Genomic DNA, 14,628 nt, shown 5'->3' with positions numbered 1-14,628 from the left:
TCACAAAGATCGCAGCGATCTCAGAGATCATATGGAAAGAAGCCTTAAATTTAAATGGGCGCTTGCATACAGGGAGAAAAGCTACAGTCAGGGAGAAAAGTAGTTGAGACACTGCTCAAAAACAGTTATTTTCTTTTCAAACGTAATTTGTCCAATCTTTACTCCTCATATTTGGTCCCCCTTCTCAATGTTGTAACCACATGACAGTCTCATCAAAGCTAGTCTGTCCTTTGTTTTCTTTGGAGAAAAGGACGCTTTTTAGTCCCCTCCCCTTATGCCATCACCTTGGGAATTTTCCGTTTCTCGAGAGACGGGGAAAGAAGTCCACAGATTTGACAGAGCCCCTAGTTTTGTCTTTCTCCAGAGCCAGTCCCTTACGTTCGAGCTTTTTTAAATCCCCTGCGGTTGATTCTTTTGCTTACGATCTCGACGAACTCAAGATAAAGCCCGTTTCAACATTTATTGGGAGCAGGGGGGTTTGGCTATCGACGAAAAAGATGTTGAAGTTTCTTCGTCATGGGAAGCACGGTTCTTTGTTAGAAAGAGTTTGATTTCCTGAACTGTTTGAAGACTTTTGTCCCTGATTGTACGTCTCTCCGCCTTCAGTTCACACCCAATATCCTCCCACCCCCAAAAAGAAAGCAACAACGACAGGGTGATTTGAGGTGCGACATACTGGGGAAGCTATGCCTTAAAAGAGATAGTGTATCCAGCAAAAAAAACTTGCCTTATTTTCTCTTACTGATTTTCTCACTGTTCCCAACTTATTACATACCTGGAACAGGCCAGAGCGAGGTCAGGATTGAAATGAGACATTCTGGCTACCCAAGACTTCTAAAAGTCTTATTTTGCTTTGATAGACTTCCATACGACTCCATTAGACCCCATTAATTCAATCAAGCACTAACTTTGACAGGCTGTCACTTATCATCAGCAGCACTCAGCATTTTGAGGCACATGTATGTATTTCACATTTTCAAGAATAAAATATCGACATCAAAACCCGTCTCTCAAGTTGTACACAGGTGTTTTTATTCATCAAAAGATTACCAGAAGCTGTGACACCTCTTAACTCCCCATACTGTCTGAGGACGTTCTTCCTTTTCACAGTAAATCCCCATAAAGTGCATGGTTCAACCATGCATTTAATAGGAGGAAGGGAGACTTACATCAAATTAATTATCTCTTGGGATGACAGTGGAGCTCACACGTGTGGAAGAGGAAGTTCTCTGAGTGGCAGTACGTTGTCATTTTCTACGTTAATATTTTTGTTCGTGGATTCTCCCATCTACTTGTTTGTAGGTTCTTGACTCTCAAAATGTGAGGTTGTTGATACACAATATTGAAAGTGAGCTAGGGTGAGGAATAATTTAGCCATCACAAAGCAATATTAATGTGAATGAGAAATTAATGAAAATGAGCTAAAACGACTTAAGGGAAAAAACACTAAGCATTTTAATGCTGATGTAATCACAGCATTAACAGCTGCAGTCTTGGAGAGAGATGAGAGGCGGACATATGTAATGATTCCATGCATGTTATACCCTTGGTAAATTCTAGAAATAACAACAAGGAACAATGCTTGGGAAAGCAAAACATCTTAAGTTATTTAATAACATTAAATATTAATAAAACTGTAATATTAATATTTAACATTAATAGCATCCAACTTAAAAAAAATTGCTCATACATATTTAAACTCATAATATCTCACTAACTTAAAGTAAGCATGAAAGGTATTTCCAAAGAAAACAACCATGGAAGGAATCACAATAATTTTAAACTTTTAACTGCTCTCATTGTACATAATAATTATTATGAGTACTACAAAATAGTTGAAGTAGCTGTTACTTTCCAGAATACCCTAAGCTTGTCCTGTTCCTTTATAACAAGGTGTGAAAAAATACACTCCCATTTAAGCTCTGATCCATGGCCGTAGTAGTTTGCAGAATGGAATTCATAAATTGCACAATTTTTCATTAAAACACTGCATCAGAGGTACTGCCTAATGCCATGCACTTTGGCTCTGACTAACCTTGATGTGTAGTTTCATACTACTAGGTCAGACAGGAAGTCAATGAAGCAAAGCAGTTACGGTTGGCAATGAGAAGTAAAACAAATTTTAACTGACATGAAAGAACCTTTGTAAATTGTCTGAATCATTAATTTTATGAACACGCAAAGAAAAACTCCAGCAGTAAATATGCAATTATGTTTCAATAACCTCTGAATTTCAGGATTCAATACTATTATGTTTCTAACACTGTTAAGTTCATTTCAGACAAAACTTAAGACTACACACTACAAAAAAACCTAACTGCCAATGACCACATAACCACACTGGCCAAATGTGGGCCAAACTTACACTAAAAGAATAATTCACATATTAATTAGCTCAAGTTAAATATTTAGCACAATGTTCCAATACCTACATGAAATCTTGTGAACGGGTTAAAAAGCTTAGATGCTTCATTCAGAGATAAAAATGGCAGTGTTAATTTTAGAGATATGCTTGCTGACAAGTAGTTTGACAAACATCTTCCTCCAATGAACCACTGGTCTCTTGAAGTCTTGTCAAATTAAGCTGGTAACTTCAGAGACTTTCCCTTGAGAACTGCAAAAACAAACAAGAGTGACCAACAAGTTATTTCCTGAAAAACAGTCGAACCTCCCATAAGCGACCACCCAAAATGTCAAGCCTATGTGGTCATTTACGGGAGGTGGTCGCTTACCAGAGCTTAGAACATATTGGGTCAAAATTTCGCCTCATTAGCATATGGCAATTTCAAGACATTTAGGTCATCTCTTTTAAGACTGCTAGAGTACAACATATGTGCATTTTATCTTTAAATTTTCAATGTTTTATTCATGTGAAAAATCGATTTCAAGAAAAAAACCTGTACTACCCAGGAATACAACACCTTATTATCCAATTTTCACTCAAGTGGTTGCTTATGGGAGTTTAAAAAGTGGGCGCTGTCACTTACAAGAGGTTCCAAACATAGTGATTTGACCGGGAAACTTTTTATATTTTGGAAAACTGGCTGTTGAGGAGACGTGGTCGTAACCGGAGGTTCCACTTTATTAACAATTGATATATTGTGATGCAGCCACGTGGGGAGAAAAAGGAAGAAAATCGTCTACTTGGGATGTCAGGTTTTTAGTAAGATGGCCATCCAGGTGTTCATGGGCATCTACTTTTAGTGAGCATTACTGGATTGATAGCCGGGGTTTCATTAACGTCTTCACAGGTGAGCAAACTGTTTGAACTAAACTTCTACCAGAAGAAAAACTTTCTTCTAGATGGTCCAACTAGGCAGGCAAAATCATCCTCACAACTGGTCGATTTGCCTGGTACCCAGCCCTTAATGAAACCCCTGTAATAGTTACAAAGGTAAAATGCACTAAAAATTGCAGATATATACACCTTAAATGTGTTTGAATTTTGTCCTCAAATCCACCTCTGAGGGTGGCAGCTTATGTTCACTAGAAAGTTTTGGATGAACACTTTTTAAAGGAGAAGGTCACTCCAAAAAACGTTTATTTTTTGTCAATCCTAATGAAAACCTTGCACTAACTTAAGCCACTCACCAAAGTTTCAACTTCTTAAGTGCGGGTTTTCCTTATGAAATTTGTCTCCAAAGAAGCCCAAAATTCAAACATCGTTGCCACCATAATGAACAGTACTCAGCAGCTAGGCTGCGTTTTCGTGACTTTTTTCCATCCAAGAGATTTTGTCCAAATGGCTTCCAAGCCTTTTTGCTACCATTCTGGGTTATGGTTGCCCCTGAGCCATATTATTTTGAGCCACACATGCTCCAAACACTGAGTCACTAGCATTGAAGATAGTGAAGTGGTTAATCGCTTGGGAAAAACATGTTTTGAAGCCAAGGCAGTTGCAGGTTTTTCTTGTTCCCACCAATTTCGAGTAGGACGAATGATGTCACATAAACATGGCCTGGCTGCCAAAATAGTTTTAAAATGGTGGCCTCTGAAGTCACTTCTTTCAAGATGAATTTATTCAGGATAGCAGGCACTTCAGAGGCTAAAACTTTGGTGAGTGGAAAAGCTTAATGTTTACTTGCTATAGGCGAAGACAAAAAAAGTAAAGTTTTTGGAGTGACCTTCTCCTTTAAATAATTTCTCAAGCCTGATACAATACTAGTGCCCCTAACACACTCGCCTACACTGTAAAGTGGCCAAGATCTTGATACTTTACGAGTAATTCAAGTAGAGCATATTACCAACAAGAACTATTCTTGCTGTCATACTCTATGTCCATCAAACAATATTTTAACTGCATGTTAACTTTTCATCACCTTTTGTAATGTACAAGTAGAAAAAGTCACAGTATAGCGCTGTTTGGACACATCCAGCTACAATGGCAATAAAGTCATAGAATCCCTCAAAATAGTAGCGGTAGATCCAGTTGACAATGTACAAGGCACGGTAGGCACCCAGTGCAAACAAGTAGTGGCTGGTGATGGTCTCTGCCTCACCAGTCTTGGAAATCATGAACAACTGCGGCAAGATGGCTACTGACTCCAGGTAGATGGAGAATGTCCACAGGATCTGCAGAAAATAAAGACAACATAATAATGAGTTTTCCTCATGGTTTGTGTTTTGTTGCTGAAAAGATACTAGACAGGATATTTTGCAATCAGCCCTCATGAAGGCTGCATCTGTTCAAAAAGTAACTTTTCTGTGAGAGCAAAAATATGATTGTATGGAAAAAATATTAATTGCTGGTAGGTACATACATAAAAACATGATTCACCACATTTCCTTGATTAGTGGTAGGTGCCTTTTCTTGATTAAGAAAATGTTTATGAATAAGTGCCCCAATAGAATCATGAAGTTTTCCCTGGATGAATTAACTATGCTAAAACCTTATCACAACATACTAACATGAAACCTATGAAACAATAACGGCTATTAGTAGTTAATTATGCCAACAAGAAGGCTAAATGAGATTGCATCTCTTGACCTCTCTAACATTAAACACCTATAGTTCAGGTATTTCAACAGCTAATGGTAAAACATGTTGTGTTAAATCAACAGTTAGAATTAAAACATATGACATTTCTGTAGTTAACAGAGAAATAAGAATAAACAGTAACACAAGGTCTTCATTTTGAGCTCTCATGGGAGACCTCATGTGACAGATTAATGGAAGTCCTTCAGCAATAAAGAGATATTTAGTGGTTAATCACATCTTATTGTAAGTTTGCAAAGTCATTTAACAGCATTTATTGAATGGTTAGTCATGGTTAAAAAATACTGTTAATATTGACTAGAGCAATCTTCTAATGACTTCCAAAATTAAAAACCGGATTGCTTCAATTTGTGCACTTGATAGTATTTTGCCACACTGAGTGTGGTTAAAATCTTAAATCAATCCTGATTTGGCTATAATTTTGAAACCTTTTTCAACACTTGTAACACAAACATAGCTTTGAAAGACAAGTTTATTAACTGCGCGGCCATGGGCCGAGCACGGTTCATAATCTACCCTTGGTTTATTATTATTATTATTATTTTTTTTGTCGGTGACCAGACCCAAACTTCCTCTTGGCCAAATTTTGAGTAATGCAACGTGTGATGTTTATTCGCTAAAAGCTGTTAAAACATTAATACACGGACAATTTCACGGATATTGTTTTCTATGTTGTGGGTAAAATATATCTTCTTTTGGTTTTATCGAAACGTTAGATTCAAACAGAATAATAAATACGCTAAAAAAGGTATTACGTCAGCCATGGAATGCGTTGAAGTTGCAGCTTTCACTTTTGATAGGTGACAAATGAGATTGTGTTTACTTTGCAAGTTTATTTCGCCAGAAGCGATGGTCATTAATTTATTTGCAATTTTGCGAGTATTTCTTGTGATTTTAGGCAAATGAAGGAAATTCTTTGGCTGTTTCATCACAGCGAGGTGATAAATCGGAAGGAAAATTAAATATTTGCAAGCCAAGCAAAGAACTTGCCAGAACACACAAGGATTATGTCATTAGTAGGAAAATAACCACCATACTAAAGATAGCCGTGGATAACGCAATTCTTGAATTATGTGACTCGTGTGACTTCTTTGCTAGCCCTTTACTCAAGGGAAAAAACAATTAAATTTGATCGTGAGTTTTAAGAAAGAAAGCTGTTGTTAATTTAACTCATCTCAGGTCCTGACTTTCGTGGGAGAAAATTAAAAACCCAGCACTCGTCAAAAATTATATTTTTTCCCCAGAAATTTAGCTCGGAACATACATACATACATACATATTTATATTCGTTTGAATCGTCGATGAAATGACCTTTTCCGGATATTTTTTCCTTCGGGGTCAACAAAAACCTCCAATTACAAAATCATGCCGAACCCACACGTTCCAAAAAAATCTCTTGAAAACCCTGAGTTCGAAGCGATATATCACTTCAGCGTTAATAGCTACCACACATCGGCAGAAAGTAAATCTATTCCTTAACAATCCAGCTTTATCGTGTTAAAATTTCAGCGAAATCGAACAAAACCAGAATTACTTAGAATTTTTTTTGTGATCTCACTTCCCAGACTCGACCTAACAAAGGAAGCCATGGTCGCCCATAGCAACCGAAAAACACGAACATAACAAAGCTGACGTTTCGGCCAAAAAACTCCAGAATTATCGCCTGAGAGCTTAAACTTGAATGGGAACATCTTTTTCGAACTTTTTTCAACTGATTTAGACGAAAGAATGGCCTTGGTGGGCTACAAAAAAGACCAAGAGAAAAAACAGAACAGGAGAGCATAACAAGCCGATAATATTTCACCACGTGGCTTTCGACACGAAAATGAAAATACAGCTTACTTCTGAATAAATTCAGCCTTAGAAGCCAGCAACTGCTCCCAAATTACTTTCTGTATCCTTACAAATGTCCTGACTTCCATCTCCGAAAGATTTTGCCCCAATTTTGAGCAAATAAACACTTCGCCGACGGCGACCACCATTACGGTGGCTTGCATACTAAATTAGCTAACTTGACAAAATTCTCCCGAGGGGGGGATATGACGAAAAGAGCTGAAAAATGGCCTGTAATTGACTAATGATGAGATCATCCCACTGTCCAAATTTGGTGAGAATCGAAAGTAACGCGAATTTTCTGTCGCGTTTTCAATCCCGAGATAGAGTTTAGTGTTCGTATCTTCCTGCCCATACATATCCCGAAGAAAGTTCCAAACTAAGACCATTACGTCATCAGAGACAACGACTACGACTGATGGTGCAATAATAGAGTTTGTGTTGATCAAGTGATGTGATGTCTACAGTAAGAAAAGAATCATCAAGGACTGCTTTGGAATGTGCATTGCATTGCAACTGTAGCGCTACCAAAACAGTTAAATTTTAAAAGCGCGGTTATAAGATCTAACAGATCTTCTTCTCTTTTTGTGATTTGCATGTGTGTTTTGTTTGTTAACGAAGATCACTCTAGAACTTGATTCTCTGTTTAGTCTCAAGGCTAACTTACATAAATGATTTATTGGCCTCACTTCTTGTTTATGGTAGCGGGAAACAAATTGTTACAGTGTTCAGTGTAACCCTGCAGGAGTACTTTTGGTGAAACATTTTTTTAAAAAAAAAGTCATGGGCCAATATGGTAGGTAATAGATCAGTTAGCTAGTATACAGTAAAAGCACTGCAGGTGTAATTACTTGGATTGCGATCAGGTATACACCAAATGCCAAATATGGCAGACCACTTGGTCGGCACCCAGGACAAGTCGCATAAAAGCGAGGCTAGTCCGGCTTTGATGTTTTGTTTTGACAATGCTTCTCCAGGAAAGTCTTGCTTCATCATCGATTTGGTCTGTTTTGTTTTGCCCTCCCTGCATGTTTTTTGTTCCTGAATGCCACCAGAAGGGAGTGAAATCTTCCACAGCAGAAAAGGAGTTTTTTCTTCAGTTTCCCCGTTCACCTCTGAGAGGAAAACAGGCAAAGGAAAGGAGTTCACGATCGCTGAAGGAACTGTTTAAGTTCAGGCTGGAAGATCTCAGGGTCTGTTCCTTTGGGGTGATCTGGATCGGGATTAGTGATCCAAGATCACTTGGATCATGGTGCATCAAAGGAACCGATGAATCCACTCTGGACATGGATTCATCGGTTCCTTTGATGCACCATGATCCAGACAGATCTTGGATCACTGATCCTGATCCAGATCACCCCAAAGGAACGCACCCTTAGGAAATGTGTAAGTGATTGCATTTAGCTCCGAGTCATTGTCATTAATGCTTTCACTGGTTTCAACAACAGTGCAGTTGAAGTCCATTAGCTTGGCTTTTACCTCATAGTATTTGTTGTGTGATTCTGTGCAAGTGGACGCAGATGTAAACAACTTCTTCTTTTGAGACAGAGGTTGTCTTTCAAAAGGCATGTATCTTTACCTTAGGGAAAGTACTGGCCATACAAATCATGCTCAAACACCACTAGACACCACATAAGCTTGTCATTTAAACAATTTTTCTAAGATCTTCTATCCTGAAATGTAGCAAACAAACTTTAGTTCCTGTGGCAATCCTGAACTCCATTCCTTCGTCTCAACAAATTGCATTCATCCACTATTTCCCTCTAGAGGCGAACGGTGGAAGATTTCTATCCCTTCTTGTGGCATTCAGAAACACAGCAACTCGTAGGCACAGCGAAATAACACAGACCAGTTCAACGACGAAGCAAGACTTTTCTGTCAAAACATCAAAGCCCGACTAGCGTCGCTTTCATGCAGCTTGTTCTGGGCGCCGAGCGAGTGGTTTGCCATATTTGAATTCAGTGTATGGGTTTTCCAGATACAGGTGACACTGTCCTTGAAAATTCAAAGTTCAACTAGTGCAAATCTGTGAGGCTCCCAGGGATTTATTAGACTAGAGTCACGGACACATTGCACTGATTTCCTTCTCAATTTTTTTGGACCAGAGGAATTGGAGCCGACATATCATTAAATGCGTAAATTAGCCATTACACAGGTGATTGTTTGGTTATCAGCTTTAATTACTGGCTAATACACATTAGGATTCATTTTATTTAGAATTATTAGTCAGTGTGCCAGTGGTAAAACAAAGTGGAAATTTTACTGATCATATTGCTAGACAAGTCAAATAACTTGCCTCAATAGCAACTTGGAATGCGGGGTGCGGAAATTTTAGCCCTTGTTGGTACTGAAACAAACAAATGACTTTGTGTAAATACCAAAATTACGCCAAAAAAAAAAAAATAAAACATGCATGGTACTATTTGTCTGCTTTGTGTAAATATCAAGGTTAGAAGTGAACTGTAGGTGACTGTCAACATTGCTTTTTTAGCACTTGTGTAGTAATTTTAATAACTGAAATCGAAAGCAATCGATATTTTTTTTAATCTCAAGCAACCTAATAAGCATTCACCAGTTATATGGGTGTATCAAAGAAAAGTAAGTAAGTTAAGTATATAATAGCCTAAACTCATATAAACTCATTCATCTTAATAAAAACAATGCTACAGCTCTGTAGTGGTGGGTAGTTTAATTCATTATCAACATACAACAAAACTTATAACTTTATTGATCAATTGCCAGGGAAAAGAAAATGAGTTGCAGCTCAAAGTGCTAAAATGTGTACCAGTTGATTTTGAATTGTTGTAGAAAAATAAATACATGTACATGCATTTATTTAAACATTTTTAACAACACAGTAAATGGTTTGAACCCAGGAGTATCAGTAGTTCGTATTGTGTGATCGTCCGGGTGAGTGTAGTTCTGAAAAGAACTGTTGTTGGTGACTGACGTTTCGACAACCTGAGCAGAAGTCATCTTCAGAGTCAAGTGAAGATTGTTTGTCAGTCGATGATCTTATAAGTCTGGTCCGTAGAACGTGATTGGTCAGTATAGCCATGATGGTATTGGCTGAGAGACTCGTGTAAAGTTTGTCATCAGTCATTGGTGGGTTTCGATCCGTCTGTTGTTAGTCAAATAGGTCGGTTTTTGGTCTGTGTATTGTTAAGTTGGTCTGTTAGAAGTCCGTTTGTCGGTTTCATTTCTGTCCTGGATAAGTCGTTTGTAAGGCGCCGGTAGTTGTTGACATCTGTTAAGAGGCGTTTGTTCTAGGTTAGTGTACCAGCTTTCCAGAGTCAGTCGTTGAAAATAGTTTGTACTGTAGGTTAAGCACTGAGCAGAGTCCCAGTCAATGTTGTGGTTTGTCAGTTGATAATGTACAGCAATGTGATTGTTGGCATCACCATTTCTCGTGGCTCATTTATGTTCAGACAGTCTCGTGTTAAGGTTTCTGCCAGTCTCACCAATGTAGGAAGCCTGGTAGTCGGAGCATTTGATCTTGTAAACTGCTCCCTGTCTGTCGTTAGGTTCGTCTCTGTCTTTCACGTTGGTCAGTAAGTGTCATAACGTAGTTGTAGGTTTGTGGGCTACACGAATGTTGTAGGGCTGTAGGATCCGTGAGATGGTCTCAGAAGTGCCGTTAATGTAAGGTATAGTCACTGTAGTGACAGGTGTAGGGTTCCTGTTTGTAGCGTCAGCTTCAGTAGGTCGGTAAATGTTTCGTCTAATAAAGTCAGCATTGTAGTTGTTTTTGTGAAAAACACGTTCAAGGTATCTGTTTTCGTCACGTAAGCTGTCCGGTGTGTCACAAACTAGTTGCGCTCGTCTCGTCAAAGTCTTTATAGTCGTGGCTTTGTGTGAAGTCGGGTTGTAGGATAATTCGTCAAGTAATCTGTCGGTATGCGTCGGTTTTCTGTAAACTGTCGCTCGTAGTTCGTTGTTGTTGCGGCTTACCAAACAGTCTAGAAAAGGAAGTTTTCCATTTTCTTCGATCTCTTTAGTAAACTGGATGTCGGCGTTCTGTTCATTTAGATGGTCGTGAAAATAATCAATTTCGTCTTTGTGAACGGCGGTAAAGGTGTCGTCAACGTAGCGTAACCAAAGCGGTATCATTTGTCGGCAAGTTGCAAGGGCGCGTTCCTCCAAGTGTTGCATCACAATTTCTGCGACAATAACAGAAACAGGCGACCCCATTGCTGTTCCATGCAACTGTTTGTAGTGTTTACCGTTGTACTGAAAGTAAGTTGATGTAAGGCAAAGGCTCAGTAAGTCCATGATGTCTTCTGTCGGTAACGGTAGTTTAACAGTAGATTGTTGTATAGCGGTTTCAGTACACTGTAATGCTAATTGAAGTGGAATACTGGTGAACAGTGATTTCACATCAAAAGACACAAGTTTGTAGTCGTCAGGTATCTGTACTGTCTTAATAGCGTCAATAAAGTTCTCCGTAGATTGTAGTTTGTGTCTTGATTTGTCAGTAAGGGGTTGCAGTATGGTCGTCAAGTACTTAGATAGTATCTAAGTACTTGACGACGAAAGGTATATTTAATATTCCTTACTAATGCGCTTTGTACAAGCCTACCTCCAACACTGAGAACTCATGGTTTACTAAACACGCCAGTCCAGCGACGGGTATCAGCAAGAACTCGATCCTGAATGTGTCATGGTTGGAATCGTAGGTTGCCTTAAACTTGACTAACATCAAATAGACTGTAGCATACGCACACACCAAGTAGATGACTTTCATCACAGTGTTGTACACTGAGATGAATGTCAGAACCAGATCGAGGTATCGTGTGCTGAACACCAGGGCAAAGAGAATCTGACTTTTGCCTGACAAGCCTGGAAGAAAAGAAAACAATAACTTTATATTGGAAACAAAATTTTCATATTTAAGTGTAAACACCCACAGAAAATCACCATGGAAACAGTAACAAGTGCCTATTACGCTGACCCAGGGTCCGAAATTGCGCTTTCCTGGTCGCCAATGCGACTAAAAATTTTGCACTGGCGACCAGAATTTTACAACTGGTCGCCAGCGGGTGATTAACTATTTCATGCCACGATAATTGCACAAACAAAAACTTTGATTTTCAGCCAAATCGATTAAAATAAAATTCAAAGCCACCCGCCAATTGGTCACCTTGCCGCTGCTTTTGAAGTATAAAACCAATTTTCCTGTTATCATAAATCTACCACAACGTTTTACAGCTACGATCAGTGCGAAGCTTTGCCACCATGTTCCAGAGACGGAACATCCGCGAAGAAATTAGATGAAGATTCAGATATTCTGTGGGCATCAAACGGTGGAAATGTAGATCTGTCAAAGTGGTCAAAAGATGATTTCAGCACTGGTTTGAGTCCTGATTACATCGAATGCAAATATTTTGCCGGCAAGCCTGTGGCGACCAAAAATTTTGGTTTTTGTTTCGCTACGAAGGAAAAATTTTAATGACACTTTTTGGCGACCACATTTTTCCAGTTGGTGCCTGCCGAAAAAAGTTAATTTCAGACCCTGTGACCTTGGACTTAAACTAGGAGAAAATAAAACAAAATTGCCACAATGGGTTTTACATTTTCCTTTGTGCAAAGCAATGTTTTGACTTTGAAGTTCCTGTTAACTGGACAAAGCCACTTAGACTTAAGACTTCCTCATGTTATTGGAAACTTGAAAGTATGTCTTGTACAAGAGAAAAAGTAAACTACATGTATGTTTGCATCACCAATTTTGTAAAACAAATTTCACTCCACGAAAAAGAGTTTCAAAGACATGTTGGGATGATGGCATGACAGGTCCCAATAGAGCAACTGACAGGTACATTTGAAATGTAACAATTATTTGTGCAGTGTGTTTGTTAAGCTTTCATATACTTCTCTTGATGTCCTCTAGGAGAATTTGGCATTGTATAAAGAGATAACTTTCTGTGTTCTTGATATTTATTGCATTGCCAAGTCACTGATGTTACAGAAACTAAATTCTGCGAAATCAATGGCAAGTAACCAATCCAATTTCTATCTCATAGTAAAAGGGCAAATAATATTCTAACTGGTCCAATAAATTGAAATATACAAATTTATTCAAAAAAAAAATAAAGGAAATATTTTGTCTTGAAATTTTCAGCCCTCATCTGTTGTCCAAAAATTCAACTTACAATGATTTTCCATTAACTCTTGTTCGTTTAGAAATATTGAATTGAAGTTTTCCTGCCAAACGTCACTCTGACAGTAATACTGGATCTCAAAATGTTACTTTTATCTAAACATGACAACTTTTAGGGGGCTGAAAAGCCCACAAATGTTCAAAGGAACGTCTGAAATTTCGAGCAAGTGATATATGATGACTTATGATCGACAACGAAGCACTTCAGCCGACGATATCTGACATTTGATCTTTGAGGAGCAGTATTGACGAAAACCGTCAGGCGACTCCAGAGACACAACACAAAGAGTAATTGAAAATGTGCAAATCCAACTTTAGGTACACGAAAGAGTTTCTTCGTCTGGAAAACAATACCCCTAGGCTTGTTGAGTTAAACGTATTTAGGATTAACGAGCTGTTCAACAAAAACATGTAAAGACACAAAGACATGTAAAGCTACAGTTGTTACACGTGTACAAAATCTAGTCAACAATCCCTGATCATTCAACCATCGATCCGAATATCTTATTGTAGGATTTCAGCGCACCACACTACTGCTAAGCTGCTAACCAAAAAGAAAACAAGAATTGAAACCCCTGTTGTTGAAATGTCCTTTGACAAAACGTCTGAAAAGCAATTTCCCATAAAAATTGGAGCCATTATAGCCTCACAAAGCACAACTGAAAAAAGTTACCGGCGCACGATCTCGTTTTCCATATTTTCCACAATAGCGCAAGGATGGCCAGAAGATGCGAGAGATCTCCTGTTAGTCTGAAGACATTCATTCTGTTCTCATATGGTTAAACACTCTTGGTGGAAAACGGCCAACCAACTGCAGAAAACTAGGTTTTGTGAGCACTAGAATTTGATTCAGCCGCAGGCCTCTCAAATAAATGTCCGCCACGTCGGCAGCTCTACATACGGGAGCTTTTGTGTTCTTCGGAGAATAACGAAGATAAACGGAGATTACCGACGAATTTCAGTCACGAAATCTCTTTTTCTATATCGGACGTTGTCGATCACAGTTGGGTTTTTACAAATCAGTCTTCGGCTTTTACAGCTTTAAATCACTAGTATCGTCGCTCCCTAGCTCAAACAATAATGGGACAATATTAAAGAAAAAAAATTGGCGCGAAAAGTGGAACTGAGAAACTAGGCGCGCTTGGACACGTTGGGCCAAGCGCGCTTCTTGGAACTAAGACTGACAACTTAGAAGATTTCTCACTATCTTTAACGAATACGAGGAGTGAAGATAGGGTAAATCGCGCTTGAAGGGAAAAGCTTTTTTTTTAATTTGAGTAGCGTTTCAACTACTTTTCCTCCTGATTGTACCTTTTCTACCTGTATGCAAACGCCCCATTTAATTCAAGGCTGCTTTCCATATATCGCTACGACCGCTGATTGGCGCTTAAGTTTTTTGGCAGTGATCGTAGTGATCACTATGGAACCTTCAGCCAACTTCGTTCCCATGGCCTCTTCCCTTCACGATTCATCTAAAACTATCTACACTTTTCTAAAAACCAAGTTGAAAATCAAGGTGAGTTGTTATTGTTTTTGATGTTATTTTTCTTTGAAAGATGGGAAATTTGCTAATCTCTGTTGCATTCACAGGCTAGTCGTTAAATCTCGCTTTATCGTTCCTCTGATCTACTAAATCTACCAG

The 14,628-nt window shown here is 38.6% G+C and overlaps 1 protein-coding gene across 2 annotated transcripts; it reads right to left on the bottom strand.

Moving 5' to 3' along the window:
* Nucleotides 1–1,760: 1,760 nt before the first annotated feature.
* LOC110044408 (ER lumen protein-retaining receptor 2-like) lies at nucleotides 1,761–13,863 on the bottom strand. 2 transcript variants are annotated; one of them, XM_089289836.1, is made up of 5 exons: nucleotides 13,660–13,863; nucleotides 11,409–11,668; nucleotides 9,126–9,176; nucleotides 4,320–4,572; nucleotides 1,761–2,614 (listed from the first exon to the last, which is right to left on the bottom strand). In XM_089289836.1, exons 1-5 carry the CDS (start codon nucleotides 13,748–13,750, stop codon nucleotides 2,580–2,582), a joined length of 690 nt encoding a protein of 229 aa, XP_089145962.1. In that variant the 5' UTR covers nucleotides 13,751–13,863; the 3' UTR covers nucleotides 1,761–2,579. The 2 variants fall into 2 exon arrangements, with proteins under 2 accessions (XP_089145962.1, XP_020605614.1); XM_020749955.2 differs by lacking the exon at nucleotides 9,126–9,176.
* Nucleotides 13,864–14,628: the final 765 nt, after the last annotated feature.

The sequence above is a fragment of the Orbicella faveolata genome, unplaced genomic scaffold (assembly GCF_042242905.1).
Source record: "Orbicella faveolata isolate gen_17 unplaced genomic scaffold, um_ofav_v1 contig_2, whole genome shotgun sequence".
Taxonomy (NCBI): domain Eukaryota; kingdom Metazoa; phylum Cnidaria; class Anthozoa; order Scleractinia; family Merulinidae; genus Orbicella; species Orbicella faveolata.
This window is presented reverse-complemented; position numbering and strand designations above follow the sequence as displayed.